The following is a 26,076-nucleotide window of genomic DNA, read 5'->3' on the forward strand; positions in this document are numbered from 1 at the left end:
TTAATGATTAAAACAGTGTGAACTTACATTTCAGCTAAAGCCAGTCCTTTGCATTCCAGTTGTGGGTTTGCTGTATCTTTAATACCATACACAAAATGAAAAAAACACTTTCTGTGGAGGTGGGAAACGCTTTCATACTGGTGCTCTCACCTACAGTTTGTGATAGCTGAGCATGGCTGAGACCTCCTGTAACACCACCTCATACATATCTGTGCTGCCTTTGGCGGTTGCTCGTTTCCAGGACTGAGGACCCTGTTCAAGATGACACATTAAAACATATCCATTATAAGACTATCTCTACACCCAACTTTCCACTGTACCCTTGGAAAATGCAATCCAGAAACAGAATAAAAGAACAGATTGCTATTCATGATTAAAATCCGCAACTACCACAGCTGTAGCTATCACTTAAATCACAGCAAAAAAAGGCAAATCAGTAAGTGAGGTGAAAAAATTTGGCGGTGGATGAGACTTAACCCCGGAAAGTTGTGATCACGGTTGTTTTATGGCAAGGTGGAACATAACTGGCAGCAAAAAAAAAATTAACTGTAATCTCACCATTAGTTACATCAAAGCACTTCCTAAAACCCCAAGCAAAAGCAAGGCCAGGTTTTGTCAGTGCTGTACAGCTACAATTAAAAGACAACCCTTGTCCCTAAGAGAGTTTACAACCCAAACAGGCAACAGAGAAGGAAGATGTGCTTATCACAGTGCACATTAAAACTTCAAGACAGTGGATAGCCCCAGGATTCATGTTAATGAAAGTTGGAAGCAAACAAAAGAGATAAAAGAACAGAAACACATTCTGAGGAAGGCCTTTACATGACTAAAGGTGTCTACATTAAAAACTAAAAATAGTTATTTATGTCTAAAACACGCATCATATAAGAGTCCCATAAAAGCTTTGACGAAACAATAATTACTGCTTAGGTTGCCATAAGAAGTTGATGTAAAGCAATTTAGCTTCAGTAGCTTCAATGGAGTACCTTGCTCACAGCAAGGTTTTCATTTTGATACAGTAAGTGGACGAGAAACTTTTTTTTCTCTATCACATTTAAAAAAACAGTAAAATGCTTAAAGCCAGTACATTATCTCAAGCTTCATGTTTTGATTCCTATAATGTGACATTAGCCTTCCTCTTCTGCTTGGCAAGATAAGGAACATTTTCCATTAACCAAAATGCAAGGTAAGGCTGGCATTTTCCAACGCTAATTGGTAAATACTGCTATAGAAAGGCTGACAGCCTTTCTTACCTACAAAGCAAAATGCAATGCAAAAGCATTCATCCTTTTCCAAGAGAAGCCGTCTTAATAAGAAAGCAATAACGGGTCTGAACAAAGAGGAGAGTTGCTGATAAAACAAAACCAAGAGCCATGCATTCGCAGCGATACAAAAGCAAGTGCTGTCCAGTAAAGACCTGGCTGGTCTTTTACGTACCACGCACGTCTGTGTGCAGCTGTGTACACACTCACAAGTCTTGAGAGGGTTGTGGTCTACGTAAGCTGGGCTCAGTTGGTCTATAAGATAGCAAAGATGGCTAGGCATGCTGCTCTGGCAGCTGTGAGCCACTTCAGAGTAACTGGGCTTAACAACATGGAGCCAAGATCTTGAAGATCCTGATGCACTACTATAACCCAGAGCTCCCCCAAAAACCTCCGCGAGGCAAGGCGTTAGTACACCCTTGCCTTCCCCCGTCCCTGTTTTTAACAGATGGTAAACTGACTTCACAAAAACACCAGACACACCTGACAAAGCCACTAGACGCTGATTTGTTTCCATTGCAGAAAGGCATCCCATCTCAGCCCTGGTGCTACAACCAGCCTGGGTGCACATCTGCACTCCTCACATACCATATATTTCTCCTAATGGAGAAACGTCCAAATGCTGCACCCCAGCCCCTCTCCACCTGACCTCCTTCACTGTTAAAGCACTTTTACTCTATCCAGTCTCCTTTACACAGTTCACACTAGTGCCTGCTAAACCTGGATGTGGATCTCAATCCCCTATTAATCTGGGTGCTTATACAGAAGTAAGAGGATTCAAGGGCGTTCTGTAGGTGTCCTGTTTTTAATTTTAATAGCTGATGTTACAAGGACATTTCAGAGCATCCTGCTGGGCCCAGCGGAAGCGAAGGTGGCCAGTCTGCTTCTGGTATACTTCATCTCCAGCTAACCCTCTTCTGGCTTCACCAATTAATGTCTTTCATCACACCAGGGAGATGTGAATCACTTTAAGTCATTCTTAAAAACTACACTCCCACCCTTCACACTTGTAGCCCTGGTCCTTGAAACCCTCACAGTCCTACTTCTGAACCCTGACTGTGCCAGCTGTACCTGGCCACCCCTGGGCACTCCTTAGGCACTGAACAGCTAAGGAAGTGGTCCACAGCTCTTCCAAAAAACACCGTGATGGAGAAACTGAGAAGAAAACCAAGGGATTCTGTCCTACCAATAAACACAGTGAAACCACAAAATTGGTATACTGTGAGGAAACCTCACAGTTTCCTTTTCTTTATCGTTTTCAGCTGACTCCAGCAGTCCCTCCCGATGCTCCTCTTTCATCTGTGCCTTTATAATTACCAGCATACAAAACATCATCCTGTCTCAGGCTGCTGAAGAAAAGAAGTAAACTTTGATTTCTGGATTTAAGCTCCCCAATCTTCCCAGAGTGTGACGGATCATTACTCTAGCTCAGAGACTGCCTGCTCTTTAATCACTGCCCATGACTCCACTGCAGCCAGCCTGGGACCTCTCCAAGGTCAGGTCTGGTTTCCAGACCTTCAAGATCTTCCTGCCAGATAGACAGAGCCTTGCTGCTTTGAATCCCCACATTTTAAAGGGCATTTAGGTTCATCCTAAAAATATTGCAGCATAACTTAACCACCTGCAAATATTAAATGCTGCCTGCTAATTGACAGGTACAATATTTACTGAGGGTTACATACCAGCAAACAGCCTGGCAGATTTGTTTATACATACTGATAGCAATGCCAAGTGCACAGGAGAGACAGACCAAGATCTGGGAGATGAAAGCAAGCCAGAAGGGGACTGACATATGCACACAAACCAGTAACACAGGAATCTCCTGGCAGGTTCACTTGACAAACAGTATTTGTCTCGCCTCTCATTTAATGACTCAGCATTGCTCTTGTTAGCAGCACACAGTGAGAAAATGGGAGAACAGCCCTATGGTCGTGGGAGAGGAGGCAACCCTGAAAGCAAATGACACTGAAGACACGTGGATGCCTCAAAAGCACTCCCAGCACAATATCCCAAAGGCATCAGCCATCAGCTGGCTGCTGGGTTCAGTACAGCAGTGGCTGACAACATTCACACTCAACCCAACTTCTTGTTTATGTTACAACTTCAAACTAACTTACTACAGGGTGAAAAAGAAATGTTCCTGGACTCCATATTCGAATTCCAGTAATACTCCAATCTGTCTCTTGGGACAGGGGATGGGAAGGAGCAGCGGGGAGGGCCAGCAAGGTTCTCCCACAGCCACGCTGGTCGCTGAGTGGCTTCTTGAAGCCTTTCCTCCCACCTGCAGCAGGCTGGCTCTCATCCTCTTAAAGCGAATATAGTGCTCCTCAAACAGGCAGGGCTGACAGCCCTGGATATGCAATTAGCCAACGCGTGGAGGAGACAGCAAGTGCAGGGCGGGCAGCAGGGATGGAGGCGCTTTCCCCACGGAGACGGTGCCCTGACAATGCACCCTGTCCCCGCTCAGGAGGAGATAACTCATCCCACAGCTACGAGAGGCTTGGCTCACGCTTTGAAGCCTGGAAGGAGGCTGCAACTTCTGACACGGCATCCTGGATGCTGTTTTCAAAAGGCTTCTGACATGACTGGATCTCACATGCCTGAGTGCCAGGTCACGCTCTGAAAACGGAGCTGGAAGTGGGATTTGAGGCTCCTAAGTGTCTTTGTTCCTTGCCTTCTTTTTTTTTTTAACAGGACTCAAGTAATTTTGAAAAATTTTATTTACTGTCACTACTCAATACTTATTAAGAAACTGAACTAAGCCACTCAGTACTCTGATAGCAGTTACCCCACAAACGCTAAAGCGATGGGCTTCTATAAGGCCTCCTTGTCTGTAAAAAGCAAAGGATGAGCAAGGCATGCTACTCAGGCTCCAGCTATTCACATTTCTCCTCATTCAGATGTCAGAGAAATTAATACTGACATACACAGAGGTCATATTTCTAAGCAAAATATTAAGGAGGGGGGAAGGAATTAAAAGAAAGAGAGAGGGAAGCAATTTTACTAAAACCATGACTCCCAACAGGCTCCGTGACAGATACACCACAACTGAACAGATTATAGCTCTTGAATTTCTAGTGACTTAACTACACTTTTACGTTTTACAAAGCCACCTTGTATGTGATTCGCATTAAAAATGCATTTATTGCTCACATTGATACATATATGTTCTGAATTTAACAGTTTACTTCTCAGACCAAAATGACTCAAGACATCAAGGTAAGTCTAGCATGATATGGCTCTGGATCAAGAGTTTCTTTTTTTTAAATATATAGAAGTATTTTGGCTTTCCACTTCCTCAAAACAAACTCTGATCATCTTCATTTATAACATGTGTTTAATTAGACATCTTCAGAACAGATTTAAGAAGTTTTTATATGGACCAGAGCTTTCAAAGTACTGAAGGATTTATTTATTTATTTTTAAACTTTTAATGTTTTCTTTTTACAGAGACTGCAATTACGAGGCTTGCAAGAGCAGTACACAAACATCCTCCCCCTCCTGTTGCACCAAGAAATCCAACATGTCTCACTGATGGGAAGAGCAGGTTTTCTCAATTACTCAAGACCAGCATTTTTTTAAAATTGGTTTTAGCCCCTTACTTTAAGATAAATTAGTTTAAGTTCACAACCATCATCACCACCACCCTGCAGTAGTATTGGGGAGCACTAAGTCAGAGGACACATTTAAACCTATGCTTTCCTCAACAGAGTTTAGTGATGAGATGTCCACTCATACTGCTCTGTTACCAGCTTTGAAGTCTTAAAACCAAAACCAGCTGCTGCAGCAAGCCCCATGCCCAATAAAGCAGTGTTCATCTGTTTATACTATCAGTGTCTCTGGAAAGACTGGCAGGCACCTCTTCTGGTGATAGATGCATACTGAAACCTGATCAAGGCTCAGGTTATTTTTCTCCATCCAGCAATGCTGCAAGTCTAGCCAGGCAACAAGCCCCCAGATCTCCATTAGGATGAAGAGAGAAGCAATGAAAGCCCCAATCCCACTGTCATCCCAAGCATTAACAAATCATCCATCTCATCAAGTCAGAGCAAAATTCAAAACAAATTCCATGTGGTCCCCAAACACTGGCCAAACAAGTTTTGTAACACAAATAAATGCACTGTGGTCTGGTGCATCAAAGAGGGAAGCTTCAATTCCAATGTTAACATGAGCTTTAAGGTGCTGTCAAGCTCAGACACAGCTAAACATGAAGCCCCAAAGGGCAAAACGACCACTTTCCACTGACACCTCTCCTTCTATGCTGTCGTAAGGTCATCAGTTGTCTCAACAAAAGAAATCATGAGGCCAACCCTGACAGGTCAGAGGTATAAAGATCTTCCCTTCCATCACAGATGGAGCACCGTTTCTCACAATTACTATTTAACTCTCTAATTCTCCTGCCCCCTCTGTTTTACACCCCATCCCATGACTCAGTGCCTTGACAGTCTGGGTTGTCACACGGAGGATCAGCCCAGCGATGGAGCACCGAAACCAGGGAAATCACTTGAGAAATTCTCTTCATTCACTTGCACGCCTGCTGCTTCCTTCTCTAGAAAAAAACAATGCAAACGTACCTGGGCGGACTGGTCACCAATGTCTGGCACGGCACCATCTGACAGCCGGCACCGGTACTGTCCCCCGCTGCCCCGGTGCTGCTCTTCCCCGTTGCTTTCTGCTTCAGAGGTCTCTGGCTGAGCAACCTCCACCTCCATCGGGGTGCAGTGACCGTTCCCGTGCTCCGAGCCTGGCTTTTCTTTGTTGTCCTTGCTGCCCGGTGTTCTGGTGATGACCCCAAACTTCCTGGTCCTTTTCCCATTTTGGGCAGCTCTGTCACCAGGTTCAGGGCTGGGCTTGGCTTTGGGGTCACAGCTGTTGCTGTTGTTGCCGTTGGAGGGAGGAAGAGGGGCTTTGCGCTTGATGCGGCGCAACATGATCAGGTAGACGAAGCCGCCATTCCAGCACTGCTCGGCCAGGTAACTGCAAGAAAAAAGGGATGCACGGGGATTACCAACTCTTCGTCCCGCAGTGTTCACATCCCGCCTCAGCACCCCAACACGCTGCACCCCGTGATGTTCATGCACCTTCTCAGGCAGCTGATTAGTCAGCGTGTAGATATGTTAGGACATCTCGGTGCGTTGGCAAATGCTCTCTTACTTAGGCATTAGAGGAAAAAAATACCAGGAATAATATTGGGAATAATAACAGCCCTACCAGCCATCCAGGCTGATCCCATCGCGGCGTAATACAACAACTAGTAAATGCCACCAAACAGGTTCCCACCACCTCAACCTCTGGACCTGCAGCACAGCAACTTGGAAAGGTGGAACAAGCAAAGTGAAGCAGAGTGGGGCATTAAAGTAAATAAATATTTTTTAAAATTGAAAATCAGGCAGGCTTCATTTGTGCAGCAGCCCACAGAACATTTGCATCTGAAATGAGCCTCCTTAGTGAAACTAATCTTCTCCTTCAGTGTACATACATGCTTTGAAGGCCTCAGGGAAACAAACAAACAAAAAAAAAAACCAAAAAAAAACAAAAAAAAACCAAAAAAAAACAAAACAGCCACTGGGGTAAGCAGGAGTAGCACCAATGGCCTCAGTACTCAGTACAGCAAAGTGTGGCACTATGAGGCATCCTGGCTCCCATAAAGGGACATGGAAATAAGGTAGGTTTCCTTTACAGCAAGCGTATTCCAATCATAGCAAGAGCCAAGTCATGTCAGCTGTGCAAGGAGCAGTCACCAGGTTCATGTACCAGAGCAAAGCACCACCTCCCCTCTGGACATGCCTTGAAGGAACTGATATTTCTGCTTCAAGCAAATACTCGGTGACCTGATAGAAACTGCACCCATTGATGCAAAAGGGGAATCTAACTTCGTGCCTCTTTTGGGAAAGGATATACCTCAACCCAAATTCTTGAAATATTTGGGTTTTGAGCCAAGGGTGTAACCAACTGAGAGTATAAACAAGCTGGAATTTGTACTTAACAGGTTTCTATGTGCCCTTTCACACTAATTTAAGCCCCAAAACGTATTGCCTTTCTCACTAGTGAAAGCAGCAGGAATTTCCCAGAGCATCAAATAAGCCTTTGCTGCAGCTGCAATGAACTCTACACTAATAAGGAGCAGTTGCTGAACCTACTGCTATCAGAGGAGATGAAAAACCAGGTGTGGAGTGGAACCACAGAAGATCCTAGGAGAAAATAACACAGCATTTGTGGTTGAGAGAGGAGGAGCAACTCAGGAGTCTACCACCCCTTTTTTTTCCTCCCTAGTTCTCTTTCTTAAAAGTTGTTTGGCCTTAAATACAACCCTTCAAACTTATTCCTGCACAGAGGTGACTTAATGGCAAAACAGGAAAAGCGCCTATGATGACCCCTGAAGCAAACTTCTGTACAGAGAGGAAAGCATTCTCAATTACTCAAAGTAATCTGGACCAGCCTGGCAGTGGCTGAAAATAACACCATGGGTGTGTGTTTCTGGCCAGGGACACGAGCTGATAGTTTCAGTCACTTCTTCCCAAAGCTTAGATGTCCCCCGCAGACAATGTCAGCATTCAAATTACTTATATTTAATTAGGAAGACTGATGCCCAAATGAATACGGCAAATACATAATCACAAAAGAAGCCCTGGAGCAACAGAGGGGAGGGACAAGTATGTTGGCTGTGCCAAATTTCCCCAATGAATATAAACCTAATTCCAACACCCTGGACAGTCCACTCAGCAGTTTTCACCAGGCAAGTCTTTTTTTTTTTTTTTTTTCCCCCCGTCTTTTTTTTAAAAACATTAAGAATATTTAAATAAAGCCCTAAAACCATCTTTTTCAAGACGGCTTAAAGCACACAGCCAGCAAGCCCCACTGGCTGGGAAGTCTCTGCAGACAAGGTCAGCTGTCTGAGTGGCCACCAGGTGACACTTGGCTCAGGGAGGTATCCAGGGCTGGCAGGACCCAAAGGGTTAGCCTAAAAAAAATTCCAGAACTAAGATGGAAGTATTTTTGATTATCAAGTTAAAAGAAAAATTCTTTTAATCAACAGAAAAGGGGCAGTTTTCTTCCAGAAACAATATGGGCTGCCTGTTTTTCACATTTATCTTTCAACTCAAATTTCAAGGCAGCCAGTAAGTTGATTAAAATTCATGACTTTTGCTTGCAGCAATACCACTGCACTCTGATCCATCATACATAAGCCTGATAGCATTGCTTCTCCTGGCACATGGAAACAGAAAAGCAGCTCCTCTTCCCATAGTCCTGTGGCTTACATGGGTGCTGCCCACCCTGTTTTTATGCAGATTCAGTTCTGCTTGACATGGTTTTGTGCAGGTGCACATATGTGGGTTTTTTTTAAAACACCGATCTCTATCTCTGAACTAATCACGGATGTATTTTTGAGTGCCAGTAACCAAGTGCATGCATTAATCAACTACTTGATTTAGGAACTAAGGGAAATGAGAGGGAACTTAGCATATGTCCAAATAAAGTAATTTTATAGAGGCAAAACCAATTTACTCTTTCACCTCCACTTGTAGCACATTTATTCTGCTCATAAAGTGTAAAGCTATGACAAGGGAAGAAAGAAGGGAGGGTTTTTTTCTATCCACTGTTCACAGACAACCAACCCTACAGTCTGGAGCAGGGTTACAGTGAGTAGTAATAGATGCAGCTGCACTGAAGTCAGCGGAGCCGTGCTGATTTACTCCATATGTTGAGATGGCCTACATGTTCCAGGCGTGCAGCCTGTAGTAACTCATGGGTTTATGTCTTCCTGAGTACTTCTCAGCAGTTCAAAGCACACAGTAAGTTTCCAGGAAAAAAAGAAGAAATGTCTTCTCTGGGTCAGTGAACACTTTACCTTTGCATGGTAGTAAGTGATTGCACAACACCAGATGATGTCAGGTAATTCTGGACATGGTAAATCCAGCTGGTACCAGTGATGCACTAAGTGGTACCACTATCTGGGAGTCTGTTTCGAACCAAAGACCTGGCATCCTGTGCTGGAAAACCAGCACTGGTATAACACCAAACCCATATAACAAGTCAGGAGACTGATATACCAAGAATTTGTGGTCACTCGCTCTATTGCCCTCCCAAGACAGGGGCTGTTAACCAAGGAACATAAGCCACCTTTAAGTTCTGTGAAGTACATGCTGTCTAATTAGCTGGTTTCCTTTTCCTTTACCATTTCTTCCTGTTTAAGTAAGAAGCCAAAAACCCCCACAGAACCACAGCAAACTCTCAACACTGGACAAGACAGGAAAGGTTGCATTAAACAAGTGAGAACCTTCAGATTTTTAATTACTTTCTATCCATCCAGGGGCATCCCACGTCAGAAGGGAGTAATGAGATGGATTTAATAAAATGTAATTATACAGCCTCTAGACTGCAGAAAACTGCAAAAGCTAGACAGGACCCAAAATCCCATTTCACAGAGGGTTTAATGTGCACAACGCAAACAAGCCTTTTTTTAGGTTTGGTCCCTGTAGAGTACTCAGAGAGATTTCAGCAATCAATACACCAACTGTGTCTCAGGCAGGGCAGGATCAGAGCTGATGAGCACACACAGCTCTCGGCACAGATGTGGGGAATTAGCTGCAACCTCCACATTGTCGCTTAGTTTGAACATAATCTTCAGCTTGGATGGAGAAGGTGCATGGAGCAAAAATATCCCTAATTCAGCTCTGATTGGTCTAAATTTATTGAAAACTGAGACTCTAAAACTTACTGTTTCCCATTTTGGTTTGCAGGGGATGGAGTAGGATTTGGTGACAGTCCTTAGATCTCATACACCATCTAAGAAACCTTGGGCAGTTATTCCTTGGGCAGCCAGCAAATGACAACACATAACAAATTCTATTATCACTGATTTTTAAGAATGCAGAAGATTTTACCAGCTGATCCTACATCTATTGGTATTATTTACCAAAAAATAACCAGGCACACTTTCTGTATCTGACAGTCTTTGCAAGGTAGTGTGAAGTCATCTCTGCACAGCTGGGAGTCACCTCTGATGCTGCAGCATTATCTCCCCAAGCAGAGTCTAAAACATCACTGAAACATTGGTTTGGAAACACTTTCCACTGATGTGTTCAGAAGGAAGGACCACCCGGCTGCTCATGCTGCTTTGATCTCAACCTGGCACCAGCCAGTATAAAACACAGCCCTTAAGCAGTGGGGTAGACTTGTTCTCTGTAGGAGAGAAACCATGAAAATGTTAATAATCCTTAATACCAGGGGAAAATTATTTCACATTTGAAACAGAGCTGGAAAGTTACCTCTTGCAAAGCTGAACCACAGGTTGGAAAACACAACTGGTGGCTGGTATCAAAGGGCATTTAATACTCTTTTTGTATCAGAGCTATGAAGACATGGACACATCCACTTCCTTCGGAGACTATTTTGAGTTACGCAGCCAAATCCCATTTCTCCTCTACGCAGCTGAACTGATTGCTGTGATCATAAAAACTGATAAACTTGCTGAGTTTATTCCGAGTTCCTTGGCCCATGTGTGAAGTGTCGGACTCAGAAATGGTGTCTTACAGTAAGCTGGTCATTTTTTCATTTTATATATATATGTTTGTGTATGTGCATGTATAAATATAAAGGTTTACAGACTTGACAAGAGCCTTCTGTGACAAGCTCTCTGTCACATCCCATCTCACTTGAACAAATGCAGACGGCCACACTGAGCTACAGAAAAACCAAAGCAGACCCAGCAGCCATAAGAAAGCATCTGGATCCACTTTAGGATCAGAAATATTGAAAAAGTATGTTTATCTTACACTAATAATACTACTTAGCATTTCTCCAGAACCTTTCATCCTGATAGATCAGAAAGTGCTTTGGAAATGATACACACAGAGCATTGCTGACAACTCCCCAGCCAGCCCATCGTGCAGCTTACCAGGGCACAGGGGAAGAAACCTCAGCTGAGACAACGGTTTTCAGAGCTGCTGTCTAGCCCCCACAGGACCTGTAATGGCCTTAGCAGGACAGACAAACCACTGATTTTTATGTTCTTCTCTGAAAGACACTGACATGGTAAAACGTCTTGAAACTCAATCTTCTTCAGGCTGGAAAGATGAAGGACAGTGTGGATCCTTGCAGAACTGAAACCTCCAGCCCCCAGAGGGATTTAAAAGCTAAACTTAACAAACCATCTCTCTATGACACCAGCAAACAAGCTAACTTGCTTTTCAGGTAAAGCAGGACAAATTAATGACTAACAGATAGTGACTAATGGAAGGGCACATGGCTCCTCATGAAACCCTCACCTCACTGCCCTCGCCATGCAAGAACACTCAGCCCACTGATTTTAGTAAGCACCAGAAGGTACTTTTCACAGATTGCTGTGTCTTTGGGCAGGAGTCAAATCTGCCTTAATGCATGCAGGCAAAAGAAAACACTGAGCTGCAAAGTCTCAGGCAAACCTTACTGCAGCCAAGCCTGCAAGAGGTTTCAACTCCTTGGGACTGCAGGGACATCCCATAGCCAGTCCTCTCCTCTGCCTCCCTGGAGGACTAAGCTCTCCAATCACAGTTTATCTCAGCAGAAGGCAATGGCACTGGTAAACCCAGCTGCTACTTCAACATACCCTTGTGGGCACGGAGCTACAGCACACCAGGAATGAGCTTGATCCAGCATCTCATCAATGACAAGCCCTTTCCTGCCCCAGGCTTTGCAGGTGATGGTACATGCAAGGAACAGGATGTTCTCTGCCTGCCTTAATAAACAGGAGAAAGGGAAAAATAAAAGTCACTCATGGAGCTGAGACTAATAACACCCAGACAGCGCATTCAAATAGCCCTGGCAAAAGGGCTCCCATCTCTCTTTCAAGGATGAGCAACCCCCAGCCCTCAGCTTGTGGCCAAGATTAAGCAGCACCTCCCAGAATCTCACAGAGGCTGTGGCTCTCTACACCGTACTGGGTTTTTCTCAGGATAGCCAAACTGGTGGCTTTCTGGAGAACAAAACTCTGAATCCAGTTTTTTTTCTCTATGCCATATTTTTCACTATTAAATGTACAGCAAGGAATGCAACTAGACCTACTGAAATCTTGCAGGAAAAATTAATTTGGAAGTTAAATTTCAGTGTATATTTCTGTGGCCTTTTATAAGCCACTACAAGCATGTTTGGTGCTTACTAGTCCCAATCTTCCACTGGACTAAAACTGTCTGTACCTTCGAGCATCCCACTGTTTGTTCTCACCTTGGAGATGCTTGAGCTGCTTGCAGGCTGGCTGCTGTCAGTCTGTACAACACAACACAACACCAACATCTCAGAGAAGCAATGGTAGCAACAAACAGATGGGACAAGGTCTGATTCTCACTGTTCATTTTGAGAAACCAAACCAACAAGAGTTTAAAACCAGCAGGAACAAATGCTTCAGTGCTGAAGTCTGCGAGAGCCTCTGGGCAAACACACCTCTGTAAAGGCTGGCAGCAGGCACTGGGCAAGACCTCTTTGCCCATCGTGAAATCCTGAACTCTCAGGAAAGGTGAAAAGGGAATGGAGGAAGGATTGCTGCTGTGTTTTTGCAGATTCACTGCCTGCCTGTGGCTTTTGCCGGGAGATGAGATTCAGCTCAGCCTTGCGACACAGGGCTATGACTAAAGCCTGGTGGGACACCTCACTCTACCTTGGTATCGATGCAATGATACAGCTTTGAATTGGAGAGAACTGAATTCCTTTCCCCCTGCTGCATTAAAGATCCCTTGCAGCACCCCAGGCAAGTCTTTCCATGAAAAAGTAGGGCCAACAACACATCTTATCCCACAAAGTTGCTCTAAGGTCTAAGGTGGTGAAGCCACTGGCTTTAAGTATTTCAGTTTCACAAACACCTTACATCTGGGATCAGCCAACACCAAACACCACCACAGCATTCCTCCCACCCCACATCCTGCTCAGGTGCTGGCACAGTCATTTGAGCAACAGCACAAATGAACCCAGTGAGGGAACCAATCCAGCTTTAAACTAACCCAGCCAAAGCAAACTTCCAAAAACTCAGACCTCAAGATGGGGAGTTTAAACCCAGCCCCATGCTCTGGTCCGGTCGCAGCGGTGCAGAGGCAGGGACAGGAGGAGAGGTGGGCAGGGTATGGCTGAGAGACCCCTGCGGCCGCGGCCCTAGGGCAGGGAGTTGCACACATGGTGCACGCAGAAGTACTGGCTGGCTTTGGCTGGATGGCATTCACCCCTACAGTTTCTAAAACTGAAAGGATAGGCATCCTCACAGCAGACAACGAAGCCCAGCTGAATCACATCCCCACCACAGGTGTCAAAGAAGACAGACTAGATCACTGCAATTACACTGGTACAGCACAAAAAAATGCATTTCTGCCCTGCATGTTGTAGATGTGCCTCACAAACACGTCTGGGGCTTTGGGAGAGTGGCAAGCAGAGCAGGGACCTCCAAAACACCCAGCACATAGATGAAGGATGTGAATAGCTACAGTGAGCCCTCTCCCCTCCCAGAACAAACATCTGAAGAGGATGACTTGAGGAGCTGCACAGCTGCTCCACACCTAAGGAACCACCTGAGCTCTGACAGACATCCTAAACCTAACAGATTATGCAACTGCAGTCGTCATAAAATCCTTTGGGATTTGCTGATTTACTGGCTGTGCTAGCAGAATAGAGCAGTGACACTGCATTTAGACTGCAGAGATTTTGGACTCGAGCGTTACAAAGAACCTGATCTTACTAAAAATGCAACTCCCACAGCTGCATCATAAAGTCCCAAGGGACAGACAGACATGGTGATTTTTGAGTTTGGGTCCTAGAGACAGACTAATGTGTATTAAGAAGACAAATTCTATTTGTTCCTTGGTTAGCAGCAAAGTGTACAAACAAAAGCAGTCTAATCCAGTCAAACCGTCACGTCATTGAATGCTCCAATTTGTTAGTTCAGAGCTTTGCTGCAAACAGACATTTAGCTGGATACATGGCCACACTCACAAATATAATTTCCAGTTACAAGAAAACTGAGCAATTTAAAATGACTAGTTATCAGTTTAAAAATGATAAATAGTAGGTTTCTACCTTTACTGCAACAGGCCAAAATGATGCCAAGTTACAACTGGGCATTAGCACCTGCAATTACTCCCTGATCCAAGCAGTGTTACTGGTGTTCAGATGTGGTCTCTCCCGCCATGATCATTTCCCACCCTTCTGAAGACACGCTCCTGTAGCTCCAGGTGATACAAGCACAGGCTTTTTGTTTGGTGTCCTATACAATTGCTCTTCATTGCCAATTAGTCTCTATGCAATTGCTCTCTTCTTGAGGACTTGGAGGCAGGTCAAGTTTTACACCTCTTCTATGTTTTTGCCAAAGGCAGCATCAATTAGTCTTCCTCTTGGAGCCCAGAGGTGGACGTGCCCTCCCCTGGAGGACAGGGCAAGGCTAGACACACTTAGTTGCTTTATGCCTCTTGGCATTCACAGGGGTGAATTACCAGAGTCATGCTCCTAATCCACATCCATATTGAAACACCTCCACTATCAACAATGGAGAAACTTTCCTCTTACTCCATTTTTACCAAATATATCTCCCAAAATGTCTTGATTTCAGTTTGCCTGCCCTCCTTAAGCAAGGCTTTACTGGACTCGAATGTGGCATGAGGTGATTATTCTTCAGCCTTGTTACTGCAGGATAGATGGAGGGGAAAAAATGCCCCAAAACTGCAAATGAAGGGGGATGTTCAAGCTCCAGGGAGACTGCTAGCCACTGTCGCTCCCAATGCCCTCATGATCAAGGGCTGCCATCAACAAGGTCTAGTGTACCACTTCAGTACAAATCAAAAGCAGTTTTGAAGCAGATTTCATTTTCCATATTACTGTGCTTTGGTTTGCATGCCTGGGCAGTCTCCAAGCTCTCATCAGGTTCTTCTCAGATGAAATTCAGTGGCAGATGTGTGCCAGAAGCACAGTTAACACACTCCAGTTTCTGTGCTGTACGCTCCAGCTGAGTGCCCATTAGCGTCTTGTCCACAGGACTGCACTACAGCTAATCCAAAGTAACCTCAAAAATAACATAGTGTGGCGGTCAGGTCTCGGCTCAATTTCATCCTACAGATCCTCTCCCCTTTGGGCTACACTACTGCCTAATGCAGACATGGGGTGATTGCTCCATGCCCCTAATGAGAATATACTTCAATGTATTCATCAAGTTTAAAAAGACCAGGGCTATCATCTATTAGGTCCATGCATGATTTCCTGCTTTACAAGAAGTGCAAGGACCCAGACAGACAAGACTTGCTCACAGGCATGCCCAGCACACACACTGGAATATAAATAAGTTCCTGTTTACTTTTTGCTGTAGTTGCTGTAAGTTACAGAGCAGTGCTCAAAGTGTTTTCACTGATGCTGTTAATTGCAGAGATGCAGCTTGTTATCATTAGTTCAGACACTTGGCTTTTTAAAAAACAATACTTCCAAATTAGACAACAAATCTCAGAAATATGAATCAAGAGGTACTGGAGCTTTGACTGCCAAACTGAGAGAATATGTCAAAATAAAGATTTTATTTCACTGCAGATTGATTTGCATTGAGTGCTGTCTGTTTGAAAATCTTCAGCCTTGCATGGTAGCAACTTTCCTTCTCTGCACAGTTTCTCCAGAGGTACAAGACTTGCTCCACATTGGAAAGCCCAAACAAGTTCACATTTGCAAAACATGAAATAAATCATCCAACTGGAAAGCACATGTGCCTCACATGAAGAACCAAGGAAGGGGTCAAAAGCCATCTGTGTGTGAACCACGTACAAAGTATATACAGTGTGTAATGCTTGTCCCACTTCACCCAGAGTGCCCAAATCTTGTCACTGTGTTTCACACCTTGCCACCCTATTTCCAGAGCTCTCCACTTTTCATCCAGGCTATTTTAGGATCACCCCTCTAAAACAACTTCTAAACATACAGCTCACATCCTTCCCTCTTCCTCCCTGCAAATCTGTTATCTAATTTTGCCCCCGGTTTGCAATCACACCAGGCAGCAGTGACAGCCGGGAGTAGGTTTAACCTGAGAGTAATGGTTTGTACTCAAAATTGAATGAGAAGTTCAGCATGGGAGATATTCTTTATCATAATCCAGGATTTTTGCCCAGACACAGTACCCCAGGGAGGCTGCCACAAAAAATTCCACAGGTGAATGTGACGAGCCCCTGGAACAAAGCCTGCTGGTGGGAGGTCTGCGAGCCCACCGGGGCTGGATGGTGCCCCCAGCAAACACTGGTACAGCAGCACAGGGCAGAGCTAGTGGCAGGCCCAGGCTATTCCTGGGTGGTGAGGTCACCCCTCAGGTTAAAAATATTCCCATTTTTCCCTATGCAGAAATTACCACAAATGCTCAAAAGGGAGGAGAAAAAAAACACATCCCAAAGAGCTTTTATTCCAGCAGCATAGTTTTACAATGGTATTTCAAATGGGGGAAAAAAAAAAAAATAAAAATCTCTGCAACATTGTTTTGGCAAACCACATTCTTTAGGTTTCAACATTAGTTGTAATTCCCAAAGTACCTCTTTCCACTGAGAAGTGGAGGTTTTGGATATCTGCGAGCAATGAAAGGGAGAGCCAGAAAATTTAATCAAGTCTATTTTACAGCAGGAAGTGGTATGTTGGGGTAGGAGAGACTTATTTCCAATGCTTTTGCAAGCTTATTTGAGCTCCTGAGAGGAGCCCTATTAACAGAGAGAGGCCAGGCTTCAAATAACACCGCAACTGCTAGGGGGCAGATATGGAAGGAACAAATTCATGGCTCTGGGATTTATTTGAAGGGGCCAATTTTAGCAGCAAGGGCTATTTGCCTTCAAAAGACCACTCGGTTTTGGGCATTTTCCAGGATTCTTCCTAATAGTGAAAACAGTAGCTACTTCATCAGCTGTTCCCTCCTTATCAAGGGGGAGCAACACCTGTCATTCAGCATCCTCAGATCTTGTGATTTGACCACAAAGCTCACAAAGCCAGAAACATGGTATTTGAGATGAGAAATTCAGTTCTCTACTAACAGCAAAAAAGAAACCCTAACCCTCTGTCAGAGCAGGGAAAAAGCCTCAAAGTGTGATCTGACTATGCCATAAAAAGCCTTTAAAAAAAAAAAAAACTTACTAAAGGGGAAAAAGAGCCTAAACTCGTACACACAAATGCACCCCCACGTATGTTACTTCTTGTGACTTTAGGGTGGATTTCAGGCTGCAGGAGGCCTGAGGATGAAGGGAAAAGGAGCAAATTTCCCACAACCGTGCTCATCACGGCGAGGCCCTCAACACGCGATGCTGTTACCCATCATGGTGCTTGTGGACTGCATCAGTCCAAGCCCACCCTCCCCTTCCAGCGAGCCCATCAGTGCTTCATTCCACTTGGAGCCACTCTCGCAAAGGACATTTTTGTCTTTGGAGGACCATTGCCTGCAGGGACAGGAGGTTTATTTAGCTATTTAACATCGCTACTTTGTTCTTGGCTGTGACGACAGGCTGCACATACAGTAAATCCTGGGGATGAACTGCTTTCGGCTCCAACTATGGGCTTGCTGAACCGTGCTTCCTCTGCATGCTGTGACAGGTTTCTAACCATAATAATCCCTCACAAAGCACGGTCTCTCTTGCTCAACAGTTTCCGTCAGTCATACCAAACCCTTTCTCTGCCACTGCCCAAATATACCTTTGATATTCCTGACATTTGGCCAGAATAAAGAACTCACCTTCTCTAAAACAAGAAAACCATGCCGATACTCATTCAGTTTTACAATTCCCCATGAGCACAGACATTTCCCATCCTAGCTCCCTAGTGAGAGGGCTGGGGTTATTTTTGCCCAGGCAAGTGCATTGCTCTAAATTCAAACGCTTCAGTCACAGATGCTCAGGATTCCCAGGCGGAGGCAGATCACCAGCGAAACAAAAACTACCAACTTGCTGAGGCTGGCACCAACCCAGGTGGAGAAAATCACCCCTGCCTGGGCAACAACCACCCCCAGGATGACACCCCAACTGACACTGCGTGCCCCCAAACCCCATCACTCAAGTAAATTTAGGAACTACAGACAGGAATCTGCAACAAAACAGTTTGCAAAGGCAGGAGTTGGACAATGCCAGATATACACGTGCCTGTCTGTAATATGTTTGCCTCCTTCCTTGAATGCTCACATTATAAACCAGCTTCTAATTACATCCTCACTTTCTGTTTTTACCACTGTGAGTTTGGACAAGGCCAAAAGGGAGAAGAATTAACAAACACACATGGCAGCAACCATAAACATTTCCTAACTTTCACTTGATTTTGCAACACAAACAAGACAGACATGCCTTCCTCAGAGGGCCAATGGATTAGTATTTGCAGATGATTTAAACTTCCTAACCAGCACTCTGCACACTATGAAGTTCCTAGATTTAACACAGATTTTGCAGCCTGCTTTAACCACTTTGACAGCTACAAATATATGGGCATCCCTCTGGCTGGCTACGATGGGGGCTGCAACCCCAGAAACTGCCTTGGATAGGCAGGACAGGCCCCAGCAGCCTCCCCAAAAGCAAACACTATTTTTACAGTCAGGTGAGTGAATGGGACTCTGCCTTCTGCATCTGTTCACATAACCAACTCTTCCCAGCAGCAAATCAGCCCCTTTCAAGATGCTGCTGCAGCCAAAATGCATCAGGATTTGACCCAAATTGCAACTTCATTAAATGTCAGATGTAAGAGATTTTCAATCTAACATGGGACATCACAGCTGAGGGAAAATATATACTATTTTTTTTTTTTAATTAAAAAACAAATAAAGATTGCAAGCTCTCACCCTCCATCCCATGTTGGGATACCACCCCACAATGTTTCTGCCTAAGGACATCCCTGGGACCCCTCACACCACCATCACACCACAACAACAGTGAGGGTTTTTAATTGATTCTTCTTCCCCACAGGCTGAGGAAAGAGCTTCCTGCAGCCCTGACCCAGCCACTGAACAGGGATTGATGCTGCCACCCAAAAGGTGACTGTGGGTATCCCAGGCCAGTGACCAGTCAGGACTGAACCTGTTAACACAGAATCAGGCAAGGGCACACATCACCACACCCAGCCCTGGTTCAGAGGAGTCCCCAGCACAAATATTGGGGTACCCTCCTGCCTGAGGTCAGATGGTCCCGCAGGAAGGGCATGTTGGGGAAAGGATGTTACCCCATCACACAGAATTACACAGCCCCTCAGGGTTGCTGCCCAACAGCTTCCAGCTTGCAGGAAACTCTTGGTGCCATGGCCCCAGGGGCTTTTCAGGTGAAAACACCCCCTGGAGCAAAGCAGTGTCCCAGCAAAGAGCCGTGCCAGGTGGTGAGGAGGTGTAGCACCATCCCAGCTCACCTTGCATGGTGCAGAAGAGAGGATGGCCATGGGCACCCCTTCCCCTCCGCCTGACAGCCCCGGAGCTATGAAGGGTCTGCTTACTGCTGGGGCACTGCCAGCACAGGAGAAAGACAGAAGCAGGGGAATTACGCACACATTGCTCTGCACTGTGGCTGTATTCCCAATACATCAACCATCAACTTGACTTCCCAGAGTGGCACAAAATATGGAACAATTGTTGATTTTCTTTTCCCCTTTATCTTTTTTTAAATTTTTATTTTTAGGATACACCCAGAAATCTCCAGCTCTGGCATGAGACAGAGCAGCACCACGTCACAAGAAATCCCCTTTAAGCCTTTTGATGACTTTCATCTATTATTCACTTGCTGCAAATCCTTGCCATTAACAAACTGCACTAAGGGAATCCGAACTTTCAAAGCCACAAATCTCCTAATAACTATGGCTGCTTTATACATGCTTCAGGATTAGCCATGTCATCTGGTTAGAAACTCAAAGCTGCTCTTCATTATTGGATTGAACCTGCCTGCAAACAGAGGAGAGATTGATAATACTGCCACTGATTTCAATGGTGCAGGAGCATTCATTACATGACATCCTCCTCCCGGACACATCAAACCCAGTGGCACAAATTTATGCTGTGCTACTGTGCCAAAGACCCAGAAACCTCCTTTGAGCACACTAACACCAATGCTAGCAGACAGCGTTGGAGTAAATTTGCCTGCAAGCATGCTCGGGCTTCACACTGTCTCCTAGCATGCAAACCAAACGCAGTTTTACAACTAGCTGCTCTGTAAATTAAGAGTGCCTTTAGTTGCTTTGAAAAATAAGAGCGTACTTAGTCAGTACATCAGCTTCTTCAAAGAGCCTTCAAACTAATTAGCCATACTGAGTTACTATTAAAATACAGAGCTTACATGCAATACTCTTGACAATAACAGAACTGGTGCTTCGGTACCAAAGCTATAGAATTAGCACAAACTTCATCAGATGCATTTTCCTATAGGCTCCAAATTATATTTCAAACTGAGTATTTTCCCTTCCTGCAGTGGATGTGGGAATTCACTTAATTCATTTGCAAGTTCAAAGCAATAATAATTTTTAGCCCACGTGCAGCTCAAGAGTTTGAATATTTAACAGTAAGAGATAGCACAAAAGGATAGAAGACAGACACACAAAAGAAGAGACTGAAAACAAAAACAAAATCTGCAGTAAAAAAATAAAGAAAGTAAAAAAAAACAGTTGGTGTACTACAGATGAGCTGTACAGCTCTTCCAGATCAACTTTTACAGGACAGGGATCGGGGGGGGGGGGGGGGGGTTCTTAATTTAATGCCAAGGGCACACTAGCCAGAGGCAAAGACTCCCTCATAGATGCAGATAGGCTGACAAGCAAAACAAAGTTTACAAACCCCTACAAGATATGCAAAGCCCAGAGAAGCAGATTGCAAGCCTCACAAATTTCAATTCCAAGAGTTTCTACCCATCCCTGCTTCTTACAGAGCGCATTTATTTGGCAGATAAGCTACTTTAAAAAAAAAAAAAAAAAATCAAAGGCAACAGCATCATAGGAAAAGAAATTTCCTTTCCCCTTCTGACTTGCATTCATCTGCTTTACGTGCAGGTTTACTTACAGCAGAGACCAGCAGGTATGCATCCAAGGACTCAGCGCTGCTCACACTTCCTCCAACCTGGCTCCCTCTTCCTCTCCTGCTCCACCGCCTGCCCCACCCACAGCACCCCAGCTCTTCCACCAGCTTTTCCAGCTCACTTCCCTCCCCAAGGGAATCTGCATGTCTTGCTCCAAAGGTGTTACAAATCATGTTCCTGAATTTCAGAGCAGAACCTGGCAGCAACTGCAGGAAAAAAAGATGCAAGTCCCAACAGAGGGAGGAAACTAAAAATTCCCATTACAAATCATCGCATCTACTTCATGATAAGCTTATAACATGTCATATAGCTAATTTCCTTCCCTCCCCTTGCTAAACTTTCACTGAAAGTATTGATTGGACTTGTCAGCATGTTCTCACATAAGACTGAATTCAATTAAACGAAACACAACCAACACGATAGCAGGTATTGGATGTCTGCTTAAAAATAACAAGTCATAGCATGCGCAGGCAGTCAGTATAACCCGATAGGAGGATGCTCCATAATGTATTTTGTAACTGCTATCTGCACAGAAAGCCAGAAGCAGACTTTAACCAGCAACTGTCTTCAAGCAGCAGGACAGCAACAGAGCACAACTACTGAATCCTATTTCACACACTGGATAAGAGTTTAATCTGAGTAGCAGCCACACAAATCCAGAGGGGCTCTATTAAAAACCAGTGCAGTGACTCAACCCATGGAGAGAAACATAAATTCAGACTCTGGGCATCTATATTTTCCATAAGAAAGCTTTTTGTTTAGCAACAAGAATTTCTTTGTTGGACAAGTGGGGGGCTGGATCACATCTCTGTAGCAGGATGTTTCTGCTCCTCTAGCAACACAGAAGGGCACTGGACAGCCCACAGGCAGTGCCAGAGAACTATTAGCTGTACATCTGTATGCCAAGCAACTCTGCCATGGGCACTTTAATGTAGTGCTATTTTCCATCTTCCCAAAACAGCCATTACAATCCTACAGCAGCCCTAAAGCTGTCGTAATCCAGCCAAATCTCCAGCAGCAAAACTTTTGACAACCCCTTACCCTCCCCAGAAATCAACAGGCACTTTGCCACTTGCCCCACAAGACTGGGACTTCCTTCCCGGAGTGCTGTGATGGCTCAGAGCCACGGCTGCTCCTTCACAGCCCTTTGGGAAGCTTTGCCAAGATGACCACAGGGTCTTTTTTCGGACACATACTGCTCTTCACTGGGAGGCACAAGACTGTCCTCACTGCCAGACAGGACAGGAGCTCTCAACCCCAACACCCAGCACAGCAACAACTGCCCTTAGGAACTCCCAGCTTCCACTTAATTCTTGCTAAATACAAATGTTCTGCAGCAAGAAGGTTTGTGGTTTTCCTTTTTCCCCCCCAAAAAGTGAAGCAATTCAGCATAATAGCAACTTTTTCAAAGACAGAAATATGTCACCCTCCAACCCTACCTAGAAGCCTTTGTGTTCAAAAATAGAGCAAATTTGTGGATTCTATTTGCTGGCATTTACTCAGATAAGAAGCATCAAAACACAGAGTCTCCATTTGCTGTGTTCATGGAAGTCACACACAGGAGATAATCTCAACAAATTGCCACCGAGCACAATAACAGACACTTCAGTAGCCACATGCACCCCAGAAACAAAAGACCCACATCCATCTTAATTACCATCATGCCTCGTTTCCATGACAATGATGACACCCCCACGCCCCCCATTATGCATTAGGACTGAAGTATTAAAAGCAGAAAAATACCAAAACCCCAGGACAGACACCTGTTGATCGTCTCCTTTTTATTTAGTGCTATCTTGATGCTGAGGCACTATTAGCAGCTTCATCTGTTATATGCAAAACCTTAAAATTAGCCTGCTACAGCCTTTATTCTGAAATATGGTAGCATTTACTCTCCCATGAACAATTTTTCTTTGGCTGGGATATTTGCTCTCACACCGATCAAATATATGCACATAGAGATACAATGCATAAACTCTCCTCATATGGATGCCATATAAGTACCATCTGTTTTAAGCATCAGACAGGGATGAAGTCATAAACATGACTGAGATACTACAGCGCCCACACATATGTAACATATATTAGAAGCAAATGCTATGTAATATTAATGGACAAAATTCTGCAATGTGCTGGGGGACTGGTTTTGGTTACCAGTTTGGGTGCCAGGTCAGTCTGGTGTCTGGAGATGCTTAACAGAATAGCTTTTAAAATCTAAGATACTAGAGAATGTAAGACTTGGTATTTAATGCAGGACAACGATATAGATATTAATAAAATTTATAGGATAGTTAAAAATCCAACAAAATTATTATCATATTCCAAAAGTTTAATTAAATCTGTTGTACCCTACTGAATTTTGCACCTATACCTTACATACATAAAACATGTATGCTCCATGCAATAAAACACAAAGCTTTCTATCACCTCAATGGGACCGAGACAGTACCAGATTCGTCATCTCATCATGCTGCTTGCAAACCTGTGTTTCATTTGACCAAGCAGAATTGCCCTGCTAATGCAGTTACTGTATTTTTCACGCAAGACACTACATGTTCCCAAAAACAGAGCTCGCCTAAGTTGCCTGTGTCACCAGAAGGCAAGAGGGGACAAGGGGCAGCACTGTCCTCACAAAGCCCTCCTTGTAGCGACTAAAGCCCCTCCCTTTGGGGAAGTTTTTGGCAAGGACCCGATAGAAATGTGCTGGCAAACAGCAGAGGAAGATGTTATCAGCTCTCCATATGTTCCTGACCCTTGAAATTCCCAAGGTATCTTCTAGTTTAGAGGTTACTTTTCTTCTTCCAATGTTCTTCCCCTCAATCTCCTCAGTATTTTCACATTTTTTTGCAAGGGAAGAGACGTACAAGTTCTTCTATTTTTCCTAAATACATAAGAGGACATCAGGGAAGCAAGGCAGCTCCTTCTTCAAGCAAGGAGAACACAAAGCCAAAGCATAAATCCAACTATTTGATCAATACTCTGATTTAATTAGCTTTGGACCATGCTCAAAGCTGATGCCTTAGAAGAGTTGCCACTGGCAAAATTCAGTTTGCAAGAGGGATTACTTTCACCATCTGAGAAATAAAAGACATAAACCCTGAAGGGGCTGAAGACGAATTTACCACCCAGAGAGACTTGCCTTCAGTAAAGCAATGGTTGGATCACTTACCTAATAGTTGAACTCCTATCAAGAAAACAGCTATCGCACCAAATTTATTGATATATTTTGTGCCATTTTGATATCATGTTTCAACTTAATTAATACATTCTTCTTAATTTCCTTCCATACCCTCCTAAGTCAGTTCTTTGGATAGGAAGACAGAGATGAGGCCTCAGCAGTACTGCCAGTAGCCCCCAGCATAAACTTCCAGCTCTCTCTGAAATGGGTCACAAAAGCCATTTGCTGCACATAAAAGCTTGTCACCTCCTCCAGTTTATTAAATTCTATCTAAAAATCAAGATCTCTAAGCATATATATGAAACAAACCTGCTAACAGAACACACAAATATCTCATTAATATCTACCATACTTTAAGGTCTATTTACCCTCGCCAATATACATATATTAATCCTAATGTACTGGATCTGAACCAGATACTAAAAGCCAGGACATGAGGCTTGAAGTAGCAGTCTGGATACAAGTCCAAACTTGGCAGTTTAGACTCATATATAATCATCATTACTCAAACTCGATGAAGGGAGGGCAGACCCTAAATCCATATTAGATTTACTGACTTAATAATTTACTTGGTTTCCTAATTTCTTTAGTACATTTACTGACCCGATCACAAAGGATTTGAAAAGGAGGTCCTTAACCCATGGAAACAAAGACTGCAGTTGAACACTTTGCTCTATATCATCAATGACACCTCCAAGAGGGGTCAACCACCTCTGCAGACTCACGTGCCAGACCCTGCATTCCATTCCTAAACAAGTGGTGAAGCCTGCAGTGGAAACTCAGTGGAGGTTAGGAGTTGACAAGGGTCTCCCCACTCATCCTCTCATACCCTGTTATATACTCCTCAGTCTCTGCTAACACATCCTTGGTAGCCACATCACAGAGGTTTCTCACTGCTGGTCAAAAACACTTAACAAGTTCAATGTGAAATAAATTAGTCCAAATTATGACCTCACAGCATCAACGGTGAATTAATCTCTTACACCAAAGCGGTGCATGGAGGATACAGCTGTAAAACCAGAGCCTCTCCAAGCACTTGGTGCTAGAGTCCCCCACTGCAGACACTGAGGGCAAGCCCAGCTTTTGGACATGCTCTACCCTGAACACTCTGCATCCCTGAAATTCAGCTCCATCTTCCATCTTCGACACCATCTGAGGAGCACCAGGAGCAGGACCCACAGCTCCCAGCACCCAGGGCTACCCTTTAATCCCTTCATAGGAAGGCAAGCAAGGTCTGAGTATAGCACTGTGAAGGGCTCTGGTCTCAAAGGGTCACCGTAGAGATGTGACACAAAAAATGTAGGACTCCTGCAGCTCGGCTGGGGTCCTGACCACCAGCCCTGCTCCTGTGTGAGCAATGGGAAAAACCCCAGATCCCACATGCTACATGAAGTGTTACTGAACGTATCTGCCAGTTTTGCTCAGACCAACCTTTCTGGTGTTTGGAAAACAAAAGATCTTGAACATGGGCAGATCATCTGACCAGTGCTGATATATGTAAAGCTGTGGATCAACCAGGTTCTGCCATCACCAAAGCCAGTACCAACACCAGGAGAGCTCTGCAAAGCAGCCAACACTGACTGCAGGCAGGAGACCCACCATGCCCACTGCTGCCTCAACATGCCTGTACAAGAGGCCATTAGGAAAGAAT

At 44.4% G+C, this 26,076-nt stretch overlaps 1 protein-coding gene across 7 annotated transcripts in view; it reads right to left on the minus strand.

Moving 5' to 3' along the window:
- Positions 1-26,076, minus strand: part of PDZD2 (PDZ domain containing 2) — a 202,687-nt gene that overhangs the window by 62,087 nt on the left and 114,524 nt on the right. For 5 of the 7 annotated variants that reach the window (XM_042804486.1, XM_042804484.1, XM_042804485.1 and 2 more), the window contains one exon: positions 5,837-6,239. In XM_042804486.1, coding sequence (XP_042660420.1) covers positions 5,837-6,239 — 403 coding nt within the window. Of the gene's footprint in view, positions 1-5,836; positions 6,240-6,343; positions 6,367-21,231; positions 21,304-26,076 lie in introns of those variants that run through there. The other 2 variants (XM_032992316.2, XM_032992320.2) reach the window with 2 other exon arrangements.

The sequence above is a fragment of the Tyto alba genome, unplaced genomic scaffold, assembly GCF_018691265.1.
Source record: "Tyto alba isolate M040663 unplaced genomic scaffold, T.alba_DEE_v4.0 Super-Scaffold_42, whole genome shotgun sequence".
NCBI lineage: Eukaryota > Metazoa > Chordata > Aves > Strigiformes > Tytonidae > Tyto > Tyto alba.